General features: G+C 47.2%; 1 protein-coding gene across 4 annotated transcripts in view; it reads right to left on the bottom strand.

Annotated features, from left to right (window-relative positions):
- Positions 1 to 15,142, bottom strand: part of NOXRED1 (NADP dependent oxidoreductase domain containing 1) — a 153,933-nt gene that overhangs the window by 19,932 nt on the left and 118,859 nt on the right. For all 4 annotated transcript variants that reach the window (XM_085628060.1, XM_085628061.1, XM_085628062.1 and 1 more), the window contains 2 exons: positions 6,374 to 6,528; positions 3,701 to 3,917 (listed from right to left, as the gene is read on the bottom strand). In XM_085628060.1, the coding sequence (XP_085484186.1) occupies positions 3,701 to 3,917; positions 6,374 to 6,528 (372 nt within the window). The remainder of the gene's footprint in view (positions 1 to 3,700; positions 3,918 to 6,373; positions 6,529 to 15,142) is intronic.

Raw genomic sequence — 15,142 nt, 5'->3', positions numbered from 1 at the left:
TGTGGAGTGCAACAGCATTATCCTATCTTTCTGGAACGCAAGCAGGGGTTGGAACCAGGACAGAATGGAATCAGGAGATTAAGAAGAAAGAAGTCTCTTGAATCAGATACTAAATGCAGTTCAGTAATGGTTTGTCGAGTATAGTCTGGAAACATATGTTCTGGAAAGTTAGGAGCAAATTTGTCAATTTGTTTGGAAGCGAGTGATCTTTCCATGGAGCCCATTCCTAGGTTCTTACCACAATGATCTTGAACGGTGAACAATTTTTTTTTTTTTTGTTGTTGAAAAACCTTTATTGACATTTCAATCATTAACAAGTATGGGCCTACAACCCCCCGGGGCCGGCCGCTAAGCAATCAGAGCAATAGGAGCCAATGTAAACACAGGCGGCACCTCGGAGAGCAGAATCTTCATTCCAATATAGTCCGGCCAGTGAGCCGCGCAGGTAGGACACCAGGAGAAAAAGGGTTTTTCATTTTATAATGAAACAAGACAGTAGGATCAGGTGCCAAACAATTTCCCAACAACGATAAGGGGCAAGAATAATAGACGTAAGCAATAAGCAGCAATCTATTGGATCAATGGCGCAGACACGGGAAATTCCGGAGGGGGAAAAATATCAAAAACAGTTGCGCCTGCAGGCCCCGGTACCTAACGCCCAGAGAACACCCCGGAAACTGTGGCACACATGAAGAGGCGACGATTCACACCAAAGGAGGTGTACCGCGCTGATCCCAGAAAAGAAAAAACAAGAAGAAGCGGAGAAGAAAAAGGAGGCCATGGAAAAAGAGATAAAGACTAAAGAGTCCCCTCCCCCAACCCCCCACCCTGCACCTCTGCAAATGAGTATGGCCCCCCCCCCCCAGCAGTGTGCCTGTCGCCCTGGAACTAGACCCGAAATATAGAAGAAACAGGGAAAAAGGAGTAAGAAAGAACCCCACCAGACGGGGGGGTGGAGAAAGTATAATAAACTGGAGGAGGGCCTTCAAAACATACCCCCGGCTTCTCCCTCCCGCACGGTAAAGTCTCCCCACAGCAAACAATAAGCAGCACCAAATCGACCATATCAAAAAAAAAAAAAAGGGGAATGGGGAGCATTATGCACCAACTATGCTAATAACCATGAGAGTACGCAACCATGAGTCCGCCCGTCTACTGGATGACCACCCCCGAAGGATCAGCCTCATCCTTGACCACTCTTTGCAATTCTGCCCATGCCTACCCCTCGACCCAGCACCATGTCCGATGTTCCAGGGTAAAGGAGTGTCCAAAAACAACCGGGAAGCGACGCACACAGGTGGGATGGAAGTCTCTGAGTACCAACACAGTCCGCATCATGGAGGGACGTCTTTCCCAGTGCTGCCCCAGGATCTGCACTGCACACAAGGTCCAGGAAGGCTGAATCAGCCAAAGTAGACAAACGTTGCTGGAATTGTCCCTGGGTCGCCGGAGGCCGTGCACGGGACAAGGCCACCACCTTCCACTCAGGTCCAATACCTCCGGAACAAATCAAACCCTCAGTTAGCCGATCACACGGTAGCATACTGTCCGGAGTGTCCGGCTGTGCACTAATCGCAGGGGTGGCCGCGACATTATCCTCCTGTGTGCAGTGTGGGAAGCCCCTGTGTACCTGTGGACCAGCATGCCGCCACTGTCCCAACGCTGATGCCACACCATCGAGCTTACTCCCCAAGACCCCGGCGCCACGAGCCAAGGAGAAATGAAGGGCACCAAGGGCCTCTAGGAGGTCGCCGTACCCCAGCACAGCTCTCTGCGATCGCTCCGCCACACTCCCAAAAGTCACACACTCCCAATCCTGCTGCGACCCAGTGGACAGGATGGTAGGCTGCATAGCAACAAGATGGCCGCCGGGAAGGCCCGACTCGTATTGGGGCCGGGACCCAGGGACGAGCGCCTCAAGATCCACGTCGCTGAAGACAGGGGTCTGGGGGGCAGGCACAAATTCAGCCGTTGCGTGGTCACGGGCAACAGTCGTCCCCGCCACGGACCAGCTCCCGCGAAAAGCCGGGAGCAGCCCGCAAGGATCAGGGCGAGCTAGGGGCGGCGTCCGGGCAGCTCACCGTCAAAGGCAGGGGCAAGCACCGAAGAATCTGAGAGCTGCACCCCCGGGCATGTCCTCGGTCCGCTACACTTAGCAGTGGGAGCGCCTACGTCAAAATGCAGGCCGAGGGCAGCACCGCTCCGGTGGACCGACTCCACCCAGTCACCACAGGCCGCTGTTGTTAAACTGCCACCCGGCCACGGCATCCACTCGAGGTCCCGGCTCCGGGGCTGCACGGGCCGCAAAGTTCAACTGCAGATTTCTCCGGCGGTACGGCAGCCAGAAACCCCGGAGTCACACGATCGGTTGCCACTCTCATTCACAAACACGATCTCATAGCGCAGACTGAGGATCTCGTGCAGGATATCCGTGCGGGATGCGGAGGTTCACGGAGCCGGGAATCTAAGCTGCCGTCCCGGTCGCCATCTTGGCTCCTCCCTACGGTGAACAATTTTAAGGTTGTAGTGCCTGCAGTGGTATCCAGAGGAATAAATATGACCGCTATCTCCCAAGATTGAATCAGCATTAGCTCCTCAGACAAGGGCTCTGGTAGTTCTGGAAAAGGTCAGGTGGGCCTCATCCTTCAACACCTCTTGTGATGCAATGTTGTCGAGTGTGGTCTCAATGTTGAAAGCAAAAAGTTCCTTGAAGCCAAGGTAGAGTCTCCTAAGTTCTCGCAGTCAAGTACCTCAAATGATGCAACACTGAGCAAAACAAACAAACAGAAACCCTCTACATATGAGGCCAGGTCCTTACACGGCACAGGAGTCACAATGAGGCCATTATTTCGTAAGAATCTTTGTGCAACAACAAATCTGAATTTTCCAACCATTCCACACAGGGGTTTAAGCCAAAACCAATCGGTCGCTGTCCGTCTTCTTTAGGATATCTTGTGACAAATGTTGCATCCCTAAATGGTGTGAGACGTCAGCAGTAGACCATGCACACCTTGTGGTCATCCTCCTTGGACATTTTCCACCACTGTATGGGCACTTGTTAAAGAATTGCATTGTCACTGAAAGGAGGGAATGTTGTGAAAACAGCTGAACAAAAATGATGGAACCATGACTCCTACCTGAAAAAGGTATGTGACAAAGAAAGAAATGCCCTATAACCACGAAGAAAGACACGAGTCCTGTTAGAAAAAGAGATTTCTGTCCTAAAACACCCATGTTCAGGGATTCCTTGCTAAGTGAGTGGAAAAATGAACTGCTTCACAGACCCTGCTAGGCATGAAGGGGCAGCTTCAGCTTTTGAAAATCGTCAAGGAGAAGCCTATAAAGGAAGCACTATTAGGTGCTTTATTTTCTCTTTTTTAGTACATTTCACTCTTAAAATTTCAGTCTAATGTACCTTATTTCACAGATTTTTTTTAACTGACCAGTCTAACACAGAAGACACCAAAACATTGCCTCCTTTATGCTCATTTTGTGTTTCAAATTCATTCCACAATGGAACTGTGGGAATTTAATAATGTGTTCTGAGTTCCCACACATATACAGTGGTGTTCAACTGTTTATACAAAGCTGAGAGAATTGCATAAAAGGAAAACAAATGATACCACAGATACAATATGCTGCAGTGATCCACGGCCTAGTGTCCCCTCCCCATGCATTTCCAATTGGACTGTCAACTTACTCATCTTCAGCCATAAAGGAAGCAAAGGTCTTGTTGATGAAGTTCTCGCGCTCAAACAGTGGGTAGGCTTTGTCTTCCTGGTTCCTGGCCAGAGGTCGCATGATTACATCATTAAGGACCTCAAGAGACTCCCTGTGGGCTAGGCTCCAAGCTTTGCAGCAGTTCAGGGCAGCATATGCCACAGACTCGAACCATGTGGCATTCACTGTGATCCCACCTATGCAACAGTTAGAGACAAAAGGGTTTTCAGAATGGCATCAAAGCGACAGGGTAGTTAGTGCAGTTAACAACACATTCCTATCATGTTCAATTTCAGGGCAGAGACCATCCTCAAAAACTGTACTCTTCTCATTGGAACTGCCTCTCGTGTGAAGTTTTTCAGACATATATTTCATTTTACCCAACCTTCAAGAGTGACCTGCAGATTTTTCAACATTCGAGTTCAACAACTTGATAGTGCTGCCTTTGTACTAACACTAAATTATTTGGCACTTGCTCCATGGCATGTCTCTCTCTTTTCAGTGCATTAGGAGGTCCACAGCTGAGCCACACCATAGAGGGAGTCACATTGTGAAAAGATAAATGGTGCCCACAAGGCATCAACAAAATAGCCTTGTACCAGAGATTATAAATATGAGGGTCAGCCTTTAGTAATATACATCCTCACCATTCACATGAAGGCCTTTAAAAGACAAATGCATTTATTTAGATTTTTCGCACTTACAGTGGGTGTTTGGGGCCATTTCTGGGAGTTCCATGCAGTGTAATAGATTTAAAGTTGCCAGTGAATATACCCCATAATTCATTCACTGTGTGTTTTACGCAGCCTATTTCCCTCAGCATTGTCAGACAAAATAGTTCTATTTAAGTTTTACCATAGAGGCAAGCCATAACAGTGGATATTCCAACTGCAAAATGGTCCGACAAGACCATGTACAGATTAATCATAGAAACAATGGGTCAGGGCCTTTCTCAAACTAACAAATAACCCACCAATCCCAAAAGCATACCCGGTCCAATTAAACACTGGTCACTGTTCACCTTCTTTATCCTACAAAAAGAAAATCAAAGAGCTCAAAGAAAGACTCCCCCCAAATCCATTACAAATAAATACACACCAAATCGGGATTCCCCCTTTTGTCTCAAATGTACTTCACCGTTCAAGAAAACAGTGCTAACACCATTAGTCCAATAGGTAATGAGATTCCCCTTTCACAAGTCATCGATTCATGGTCTCTAGGTGATGTCAGTCGTGGAATTTTCCCTGTGTAAACTGAAGGTAAATTAAAGGTGAGGTATTCCATAGCAAGAACATTTAATGATCACCATTGACATTTGCTTAATGATGTAGGATCAGGCTCCTTTAATTTGAAGGCTACTGACAACTTTGCAGGTGAAAGGAATTCCAAGTTCTCATCGAAGTAGACCTGCGACCGAATAGATCTACTCAGAGGGTGGCAGATGGGGTACGCCAAATTAGCCTTTATGGCCCTGAGACTTTCCTACAGTCATATGACCATCCTGGGGCATCACCACCAAATTTGCAAAAAGTCTGCGAGCGTTCCACAACCTATCCACCTTTTCAAGTGTAATAAGGGATACATGCCGTACAATTTAGCTGGAGTCCAGAACCAGTCATATAACACTTGTATGTTCTACGCTTTTCTAATGCTATTAGAAACATGCTCCTGCAGAGTGCCCCAATCTTCTTCAGATACTACCGGCATCAAAGAGGACTCTAAATGAGACCTGACTACCCACTGCTGTGGAGGTGAAGAGCAGACCAGAATTACACAAATATTTGAAATAGTATATTTTGTTCCAGGACACGAGGCTACAAACGTCTCAACCTGGGAATAATCTCGCACTGCAGCCATATTGCCTTGTCGATGCATTGCACAATATCCCAGCTGTAAAAATTGTACTTTTTTTATTCCAGCCTAACTCCTATTTGTAGTAGATAAAAGATCAGACCTATAGGTTCAGTTACAAAATTGCGCAATTGCGGTCACAAAACATTCGCAAATTACCACCCTCTTAAGAGGGTGGTAATGCAGTCGCAATTTGGAAGGGGTCCCCAGGGGACCCCTTTTACTTTGTAACTGTCTCTAAAAATATTTTTTAAGGGCGGGCAGTGGTCCCTGGGACCACTACCTGCCCTTAAAAAATGAAACGAAAACATTAATTATTATTATTTTTTTTAATGCAGCCTGTTTTCCTTTAAGGAAAACGGGCTGCATTAAAAAAAAAAGAAAACTGCTTTATTTAAAGCAGTCCCAGACATGGTGGTCTGCTGAACCCAGAAGGCCACCATCCCCGGGAGGGCCTGTCATTCTCAATGGGCTCGCAAATTGCGAGAGGCTCATTAATATTCACGAGCCTCGCAATTTGCGACCCCATTGGGAATCATAAATAGTGTTAAACACACTGTTTTACATGAAAAATAGCGCCTCGCAAATTGCGAGTCGCAAATGACTCGCAATTTGCGAAGCGCTATTTTGCATGTCGTACATCTGGCCCTCAGTTTTAAGTGTTCATGCAAATGTGTTACAGAAGATGATTCTGCCCCTATCACCCATTACAAGACTAGGTGATTAGTTCCCAAGTAAAATACGACTTAAAGTACCTCTTAAAGCACCTTTTCAACAGCACACATGTAGATAGTTACATTACCCCTTGGGCTCCAGGGACATGTGGCCTGGACAGCATCTTTGTCCTGAAGGGCAGCAATAGTGGTGCCTTGAGTCCCCCACTGGAAGCCTTGGAGTTCAGACTGAAACTGGTACTTGGGTCGCAGGATGGAGTTGTGGGAGAGGAGCAGTTTTAGCCTGAAAGAGGATAATTATAGATGTCAGCATTGTCAGGCTGGGATACAAGATGCACAAATAACTGGGAACAGACAGTCACCAGACCTTGTAACCTTTATATCAAAAGTTAATTTATATCAGATTAGATGTTCTCTGCACTGCACAACCTTACAGTGTATCCCAGTTACTGGCCACGTATACTGTCTAGCATATGATGTGGATGCGAGGAAAAGTGATGCAAGATTTAGCAGCAGTTAAATCAAACAATGTTAGGTAACAAATTCCAGTCTTGTCTGTGCAACAGTACTGAATCATACACACCTTCCGATGAAAGGGGCAAGAATAAAAAAATCATATACATGGATTTTCTTATCGTAAAATAGGAAAAATTAGTTGATCTGTACTGAAAAACGTAAAGTTATTGACAATATTCTTTTAAAAAGCCTGACAACCACCCCTAAGGTTTAATCGAACGACTCATGAAACTTTGGGCCTGATTTAGATCTCGGTTGACGGGTTACTCCATCACAATGTTGACGGATAGCCCATGTGCCGAAATATAAATCCCATTATATCGTACGCGTTTCATATTTCGGCGAACGGGATGTCCATCACCGTTGTGACGGAGTAATCCATCCGCCGAGACCTAAATCAGGCCCTAAGTCAGCTGAAAATGTCTACAGCAGTAAAGAGATGAGCTCTTAGATCTTTGCAAAAATGTAAGATATTAGATTGGCTTCTAATATTATTCATTAGCTCATGGCTTTCCAAACTGTCACAACACGTTTCTGTGTCGGCTGCTATGTGTGGGTATGTTGCGGGAGATGCAGTCTATGCAACATGGAGGACCGTACAAGCCCATGTTACTGACGCAGTACCTGTTCATGCAGAAGGCGGAAGAGGAGGAGCATTGTGCTGCCATTCTCCCGCGGGCCGTTGAAACGGCAACTTCGGTGAGTAAATACTGCGGCATCTCCAGCTGGCCACTTCTGCAGTGTAGTGCTCGCTGTGCCGCCGCCCCTGTAGTCCTGTTCAGCCTACTGGCAGTGTCAGGGGGAGGCCGGCACCCCCATTCGGCATGTGGGCTGCCGCCCGGGGCTCGCTGCTGCTTCCTGCAGAAGAGGAGGAGTCTACTGTGATGGAGAGCCATATCGGAGTATCGCGCTGCCTGTCTCCGTTGAAGCGGCAGCGGTGGTGAGTAAAGACTGTGCATCTCCAGCTGGCCGCTCCTGCAGTGCAGCACTCGCTGCGCCGCCCCCGCAGTCCCTGACACGGCAGCCTCAGAAATAGCAACGTTGGACACAGCAGCACCATAGGCGGCTAGAAGTGCATGCAGAAGCACTGGACACTTAATCCACAGAAACAGCCACACTACAGATACAGGCACCAGATACAATAGCACCAGGGGTAGCAGGCATCAGTCACACAGAGTCATGAGAGACAGCAGCTCCGGAGACAGCAGCCAGAAAACAGCTGTCCCAAAGACTTCAGCCACTTGAGATAATGGTATCAGAGTTATAGGCACCAGAGACAGCACTCCACAGAGATATGAACCAGCTCATCAAAATGGCATTGCTAATCAAATGTGCACTGTGAAATCTGGACTTGAACCTTTAGGTTTGCTTATGTTAGTGGCAGTGGCAGGGGAAGGCCAGCAGCCCCATTAGCATCGCTGGCGCTTGGTGCTGCCCTCCCGCAGACCCATGAAAGTATCTGGCAGCGGCGGTGACTAAAGATTGCGCTTGCATGTCTTAACACCCTTACCACAGTATGGAGTGTGACGACAGCCACTCTGATTATCTATAATTCTGCCATAAATTGAAACGGCCAACAAATGGACCCACAGAATTAGTTCTGGGAAAAACGCCGCAGCGTTTTAAAATAAAACATGAATTCACTAGATTTTGTCACCAATGAAATGTCAATCAATGAGCCCTCTGTCCAAATAACATCAGTTGAGCCAAGCAACAGTGCATCCAGTTTAGGTCAGTCATAAATATGAATATAAGTTTGTCTACAAACCACCCAAAAAATAGCTTTAAATAACTTTGAAAATAAAAGGGTATCCAACAAGACAATATAAAAAAACGACTTAACCCAGAATTGGTTTAACCTATTTCGAGACAGCCTGAAGGAGACACTTTTGAAGTTCAGGATTTGCTGTGGGACATTTAAGAGATCTTGTCACTAGGCAAGGGCAAGATAAGGCAAACAAAAACACAAAGTGGATAAGTTTATAAATAAGAAGCGAAAAACTGGTAAAGATGACGTTTGCGATGAACAAAATGTAGCAGATATTGAGGAAAGTATGCAAAAATCAACTGAAAAGTCTGTCTTAGTACGTAAAAAGTGTAAAGGGAAAATCTAGAATCCTCGTTTATAGAATGCAGATTATATGAAACTGGGGCTCACATTTTCTGGTAATAACAACAATCTTTGTCACCAGTGTTTAGTTTGTGGGGATGTACTTGCAAATAAAAGTATGCTACCAAATAAATTAAAACGACATTTTACCTCAAAACACAGCCATTTGTCAGAAAAACCAACAGAATACTTTGAGTTTTCAAAATCTATAAAGAAGCAGTCTGCATCATTCACAAAGAGAATGAAGACATCAGAGAAAGCTCAAAAGGCAGGTTACTTGGTTACTCAAATAATTGCCAAAACCAAGGAACCACACACCATTGCCGAAACCTCCATAAAGGAATCTTGCTGTGCTATTGTTCGAACAATGTGTGGGCTAGAATTTGATATAGAAGTTAATAAAATCCCTTTGGCAGATAACACAATTGGAAGACATATTCAAGATATGTCTGATAACATTAAGCTGCAAATGAAGGATATTTTTCAATAAGATAATATGATCTTTACATTGTAAGTAGACAAATCAGATTGGTTTTTATACGTTTGATTTATACTGACAAAATTATTGAGCAATTCTTGTGTGGCCTAGAACCTCTAATGAGAATTAGAGGTGAGTATATATTTAAAACTTTAGATAGCTTCATGAAGGAAAATAATTTGCAATGGTTAAATTGTTTCGGAATATGCACGGATGGCACACCCTCAATGGTTGGCTCAACAAAATGTTTTATAGCTTTAGCAAAGAAAGAGAATGAGAATATTATAATTACTCATTGCTTTTTAAATCGCAAAGCACTAGTCGCACAAACCATTGAAAATTAATTAAGAAAAGTTATGGACAAAGTGGTTCAAATGGTGAATTACATTAAAAGCAGACCTCTTAAATCAAGATTATTTGCTCATATCTGTGACCAAATGGGGGCAAGGTTTAAAAAGCTTCTACTGCACACAGACGTTCATTGGCTCTCAAGAGGCCCAGCAGTGGGGCCAGCCCGATCACAGCGGTTGGAGCAACGGAGTAACGGTTGGTAAGAACTATCCGGCAGAGGGAAGTGCGAGGGGGCATGATCATCGGCGGCAGCCTGCACTGTGGGAACAGGGTGACGGAGCACTGTGAGGCCGCGCCTGGTGAGGAGAGAGGCAGGAGACCCTCAGACTTGGCCCAGGGCTGGGGCTGACGGTAGGGGGGGTGGCCAGGATCCGGTAACCAGACGGAGGCAGCCTGTAACCGGCGGGCCATATTTGAGGCCGGCGTCCTGCGTGGAAGGCCTAACAGGGCAGAGAGCGGTGGCATCACTAGCTGCCTTGAGTAGGGCGAGTATCCGGGGCCCAGCAGGCGTGCCTCATTGATAAGGTGATCACTGCTCAGCAGGCAATGGACTACGAACTGGATGGGGCCCTTGTGCCGAAGAGTCTGGGCTTGAAACATAGCGGTGAGTGGGGCACCCACTGGGGGGGCGGATGCCAACCGCTCACGGAAGCGGCTGGGGCAAGTCCCAGTGCGGTTTGTGTGGGGGAGCCCCCGCATCCGGCCCGAGGCCTCCCGCGACAGAACTTTGCAGCCAGCGAGGGACCCCAACATGGAATAAGTGGTGAAGTGGGATTTCTGGTGGCCAGAGCCGGGTGCAGCTATCCACGACAGTATTGCGCCATGACAAAGGATAAGGTGTCTGGGGGGGGCTTCCAAGCCAAGTACAATGGATCGATACACAGGAGCGGGGACGCCAACGCCGGATCAGGGCATTGCATCAGGCGCCATGCCAGACAACACAGCATTAATGGCAGCCATTACACAAGCCCGAGGTGCAGTGGGCTCAGATGTAATGCTTAGTAGACAGGACCTGCGCAATGCCTTGGAGCGCATTACTGAAACTGAGACCAGGATCTCCGGGTTTGAAGATACTGTCACCACTCTGGAAAAGAAAGTGACATCCCTAGAAAACTTGACGAGAGGCCTTGCATCCCGGGTCGAGGAGGCTGCAGGCAGGGCCCGGAGAAACAACCTGCATTTTGTGGGCTTCCCTGAAGGATGAGAGGGCAACGACTTGGAGCGTTTTTGACTAAGTGGCTCAAGGACTGGCTTCCATCGGATGCGCTCTCACGCTGTTTCATAATAGAGAGGGCACACAGGGCGCTAACTCAAAAACCGCCTCCGGGTGCATGGCCTAGACCTATTATTGCAAAAATCCTGAACTATCACAACCGAGATGTGATAGTGAAAGAAGCCAGACTCAAGGGGTCCCTCACATATGAGTCCAATAACATACTTATCTTCCCGGACTACACAAGGCTGGTCCAACAGGGGAAACAATCGTTCACGGCAGCCAAAGCCCGCCTAAGGGATATGAAGCTCCTCTATGCCCTGCTTTATCCAGCTAGGTTAAGAATGGTATACCGGTCTCGCACACTATTCTTTGAATCACCGGAGGAAGTCTTTGCATGGACAGATAAAACCGTCAAAATCTGGCTCAACACAACACATCGCCCCATCAGAAATCAGACTCATCCTCGAGTGACGTAATCAACAAACAACTAAAACCAAAAAGAAAAGGGGACAACAGATCGAGATCGTGCTGGCGCTCCAAATCATACAGCAACGTTAAAAGAGACGCTTCGGTACCTCTAGTAGAGACAGAGGCTCTGTAGTGACAGCGGAAAGGGCCATGGTTTAAGTAAATTCTGATTGAGGGGACACATGATATGGGGCTAGTACCACAACTGGACTTTATATAATCAATGGGAACGCCTGATGTTTGTGGGATGGATATTGGGGATTCATTGGCCGGGAAGGGTAGCGTGCTCCAGTTGGGGCCCGCTACCTATGCCGACCGCGACAGGTACTTTATCAGTTATGAGGTATAGGGGTGGAGTTGGGAAGGGTTAACTGTTTTATGTGCTGCAACGATCATTCTTTTTATGGCTATAGAAATTCAGTGGTTGCTGCCCACCTTCACGTATGTCATCAGACCGCACATGGCGACCCAGGTACCTAAAACACCGGCCCTAGGGAACGGACTAGGAGTGGTTAGTTGGAACGTAAGGGGGGCTTCAGATAGGATAAAACGTGGTGCACTACTCCAACAAACCAAAAGATACAAAACGGACGTCCTGATGCTGCAGGAGACCCATCTATTGGGTAATAAAGTAAAATGTCTACTTAGATATGGCTCCGCTCAGGTCTATCACTCTGGATTTACTAGTGGGCCCAGAAGGGTTGCCATTTTGGTTCACCGTAGGGTCCCGTATCAGCATGAGAAAACGTGGACAGACACACAGGGGAAGTACTGTTTATCTCGGGGACTCTTTATCGGGAGGGAGTTCTCCTCAGCAGTGTGTATGCCCCCCCCACCCTGATCATGGTCATTGGTTGAGCGTATAATGTCTCTGTGGCCTGATTTACCAGAAGGGGTAGCGGTGGTGGGCGGAGACTGGAATGATGTTCTGGATCACACCAAAGATAGATGGCGAGCATCGGAGCAACCAGTTATCAAGACTCGAAGCTGAACTCCCTGGTGGAGGGTTTGTCCTGGACAGATACAGGGAGGAGATTAAACCTAAGGGCACAAGGCTATACCTATTATTTGGGGACGCATGACTGCTTTTCCCACCACTACTATATTTTTGTCCCATCTAGGGTGGCCTACAGAGTGATCAGTGTGGAGATTCACCCAAGGAGTCTATCAGATCACTCTCCGGTGGCGCTGGGATTGCGGATTGGTCAGGAACAGCAGCCCTTCCGTTGGTGCCTCTACACCTGACACCTCCAAGACGAGCAGTACCAGACCCACATATGCCAAGAAATAGAGTGGTACATGGAGACCAATGTAGGATCAGTAGAGGCGGCTGGAACACTTTGGGAGGCCATGAAACCTGTGATTCGAGGAGTTGATATCTCCTATTGTGCGGCCTCGCGTAAGGTATGCCGAGAGTCGCTCCTGAGATCAGAAGCTCAGTTGATATAGCTGGAACGGTGCTGCTGGGACGGGGGTGGGAGCCTGGTGTGCCACCAACTACTACAAAAGCAGCATTTGCACGCGAGTGAACTACTGAACGAGGCCCGACTAGTATGGTTGGTGACCCATAGTAGAATCTATCAATGGGGCGATAAGTCCAGTCGCTCACTGCATCGATTATGTCAGGGGGCGCAGCACCCCCATTCCACTCCCGGTATAGTTGGCCCAGATGGACAGGTGCTCAGTGATCCAGCATTGATCGCCAAGAGCTTTGCGGACTATTTTACAGAGCTTTATGCCCCTAAGGAATATCTGTCTGCAGATATGGTTCAGCGCTTCATAGATGACCTCCTGCCGTGAGCCCTGACCGACGACGCAAGAGAAATGGGGGACGGACCCCTTACAGTGGAAGAATTATCTGCCACGCTGGGGGACCTGCATGTGGGCAAAGAACCGGGCACGAATGGATTCCCATGTAAATTCTTCAAGAAATATTTTTCCAGGTTAGGACCCCATTTTCTAGCAGTTGTGAATGAGGCTTGAGAGCGAGGCAGCTTCCCAGGGGACTGGCGGCATGCGGAGGTGGTTGTGTTTCACAAGCCAGGGCGACCTCCGAACCAACATGCTTCATATCGCCTATTTTCCCCATTAAATGTAGAGGCAAAAATATTGGCCTAGGCATTGGCTAATCGTCTGCAGCCACATATAGCGAGACTGGTGGGATTTATGTGGGACTATACCCTAGAGAGCCACACATCACAATGTCCGCCGGGCCCACAATGCTATAGCGGCTATCGCAACATACGAGGGATCGACTGCTGTGCTATTAGCGGACATGGATAGAGCATTTGACTCCCTGAGTTAGGTGTATCTGTTCACTCTTCTTGGTAGATTGAATCTAGGACCTCCTTTCTTATGTGAAACTGCTCTACACAGACCTTATGGCCTCGGTGAGGGTGGAGGAAGTGTTTCGGACACCTTTCCAATCAGTAGGGGAACTAGGCAGGCTACTTATGTGCTCTGGCAATGGAGCCCCTGGCGGCGTGGGTGAGAATAGATGCTCAAATACGGGGGTTTGAATGGTTCAGTGGGGTGTCAGACCGCATTGCTCTTTACTCGGATGACGTCCTGTTTTTCCTGACGGATCCCAATAGGACGGGCCCGAGACTACTCCGAATCATGCAGGTATTTAGCGAATCATCGGGCCTCTTCATGAATCCCTGAAACTCCACCCTCTGGCCGCTGAAAGGTGCAGACGGAATAGGTTCCTGGGCGTTGGAGGTAGTGACCGTAACAGAGGGGGTGAAATATCTGGGGGTCTATTTGTCGGTTTCGCAACCCATTGCCTGGGAGAAGAATATCGCCCCAGTGTGGGCACGAGTGAAGGAGGAATAGCGGACGTGGTCGCACATGCCCCTCTCAATATATATGGGAGATTGGCCATATTTAAAATGGTCTCACTTCCTCGATTGTTGTATCAGCTACAAAACCATCCGTATCTGGTCCCGCAAACATGGTTCAGACAGCTGAATGCAGCATAGGGACAATTCTTATGGGCAGGGGGTGGTACTCAAAGAATTGGTTAACGCCGTAAATATATTAGAAAACCAACTATCACAGGCATTGATTCAGGGTACACCAAATGTAGCGGATATATGTCAAAAATTAGCTAGTTCTAAGCTTAATATTAAAACTAGGCTTATGGAGAAAAATGCGATCAGCTTCCATAAATATCATCTCGCTCAATACGAGAGCGGAGACAAGATTGGCAAAATTCTTGCATATAAGGTTGCTGACGATAAGTCTAGAACACTTATAAAAGGAATTAAGGGTCAAAATAACACGGTATATACTCAACCAGAGCAGATCCTTGAGCAATTTGTGGCATTCTATAGGGCATTATATACTCCAGAAGAATATCCGGTCATCAATAAGATTCAAGAAATTTAGATACTAATTTAACTAAGGATAAGCAGATTGAAGGATTTGAGCTGCTCTCTGCAAATATTACTGAGTCAGAGATCAGACTGGCTATCGCTACGCTTCCCATAGGTAAAGCTTCTATTCCATTAGAAATCTATAAATTATGTTCAGAGGAAGTATCACCATTATTATCTACTGTGATAGGCAACATAGGAATCACTGGGAAGGCACCCGAATCTTGGAATATAACTAGGATTGTTTTTTTTTTTTTTAAAAAGGCAAACCAAGAGATCGACCTTGCATATTATTCTGTATTCAGGTCTGAAACTCCGAACTCTACCGCCCGCATCCCAGGTGGTGTTTAGGTTGCGGAAACAATCTCTCCGTAAGATAGG

The sequence above is a fragment of the Triturus cristatus genome, chromosome 9, assembly GCF_964204655.1.
Source record: "Triturus cristatus chromosome 9, aTriCri1.1, whole genome shotgun sequence".
In the NCBI taxonomy this organism is placed as follows: domain Eukaryota; kingdom Metazoa; phylum Chordata; class Amphibia; order Caudata; family Salamandridae; genus Triturus; species Triturus cristatus.
Note: the sequence above shows the minus strand (reverse complement) of the source record. Positions and strands in the feature narration are given on the sequence as shown.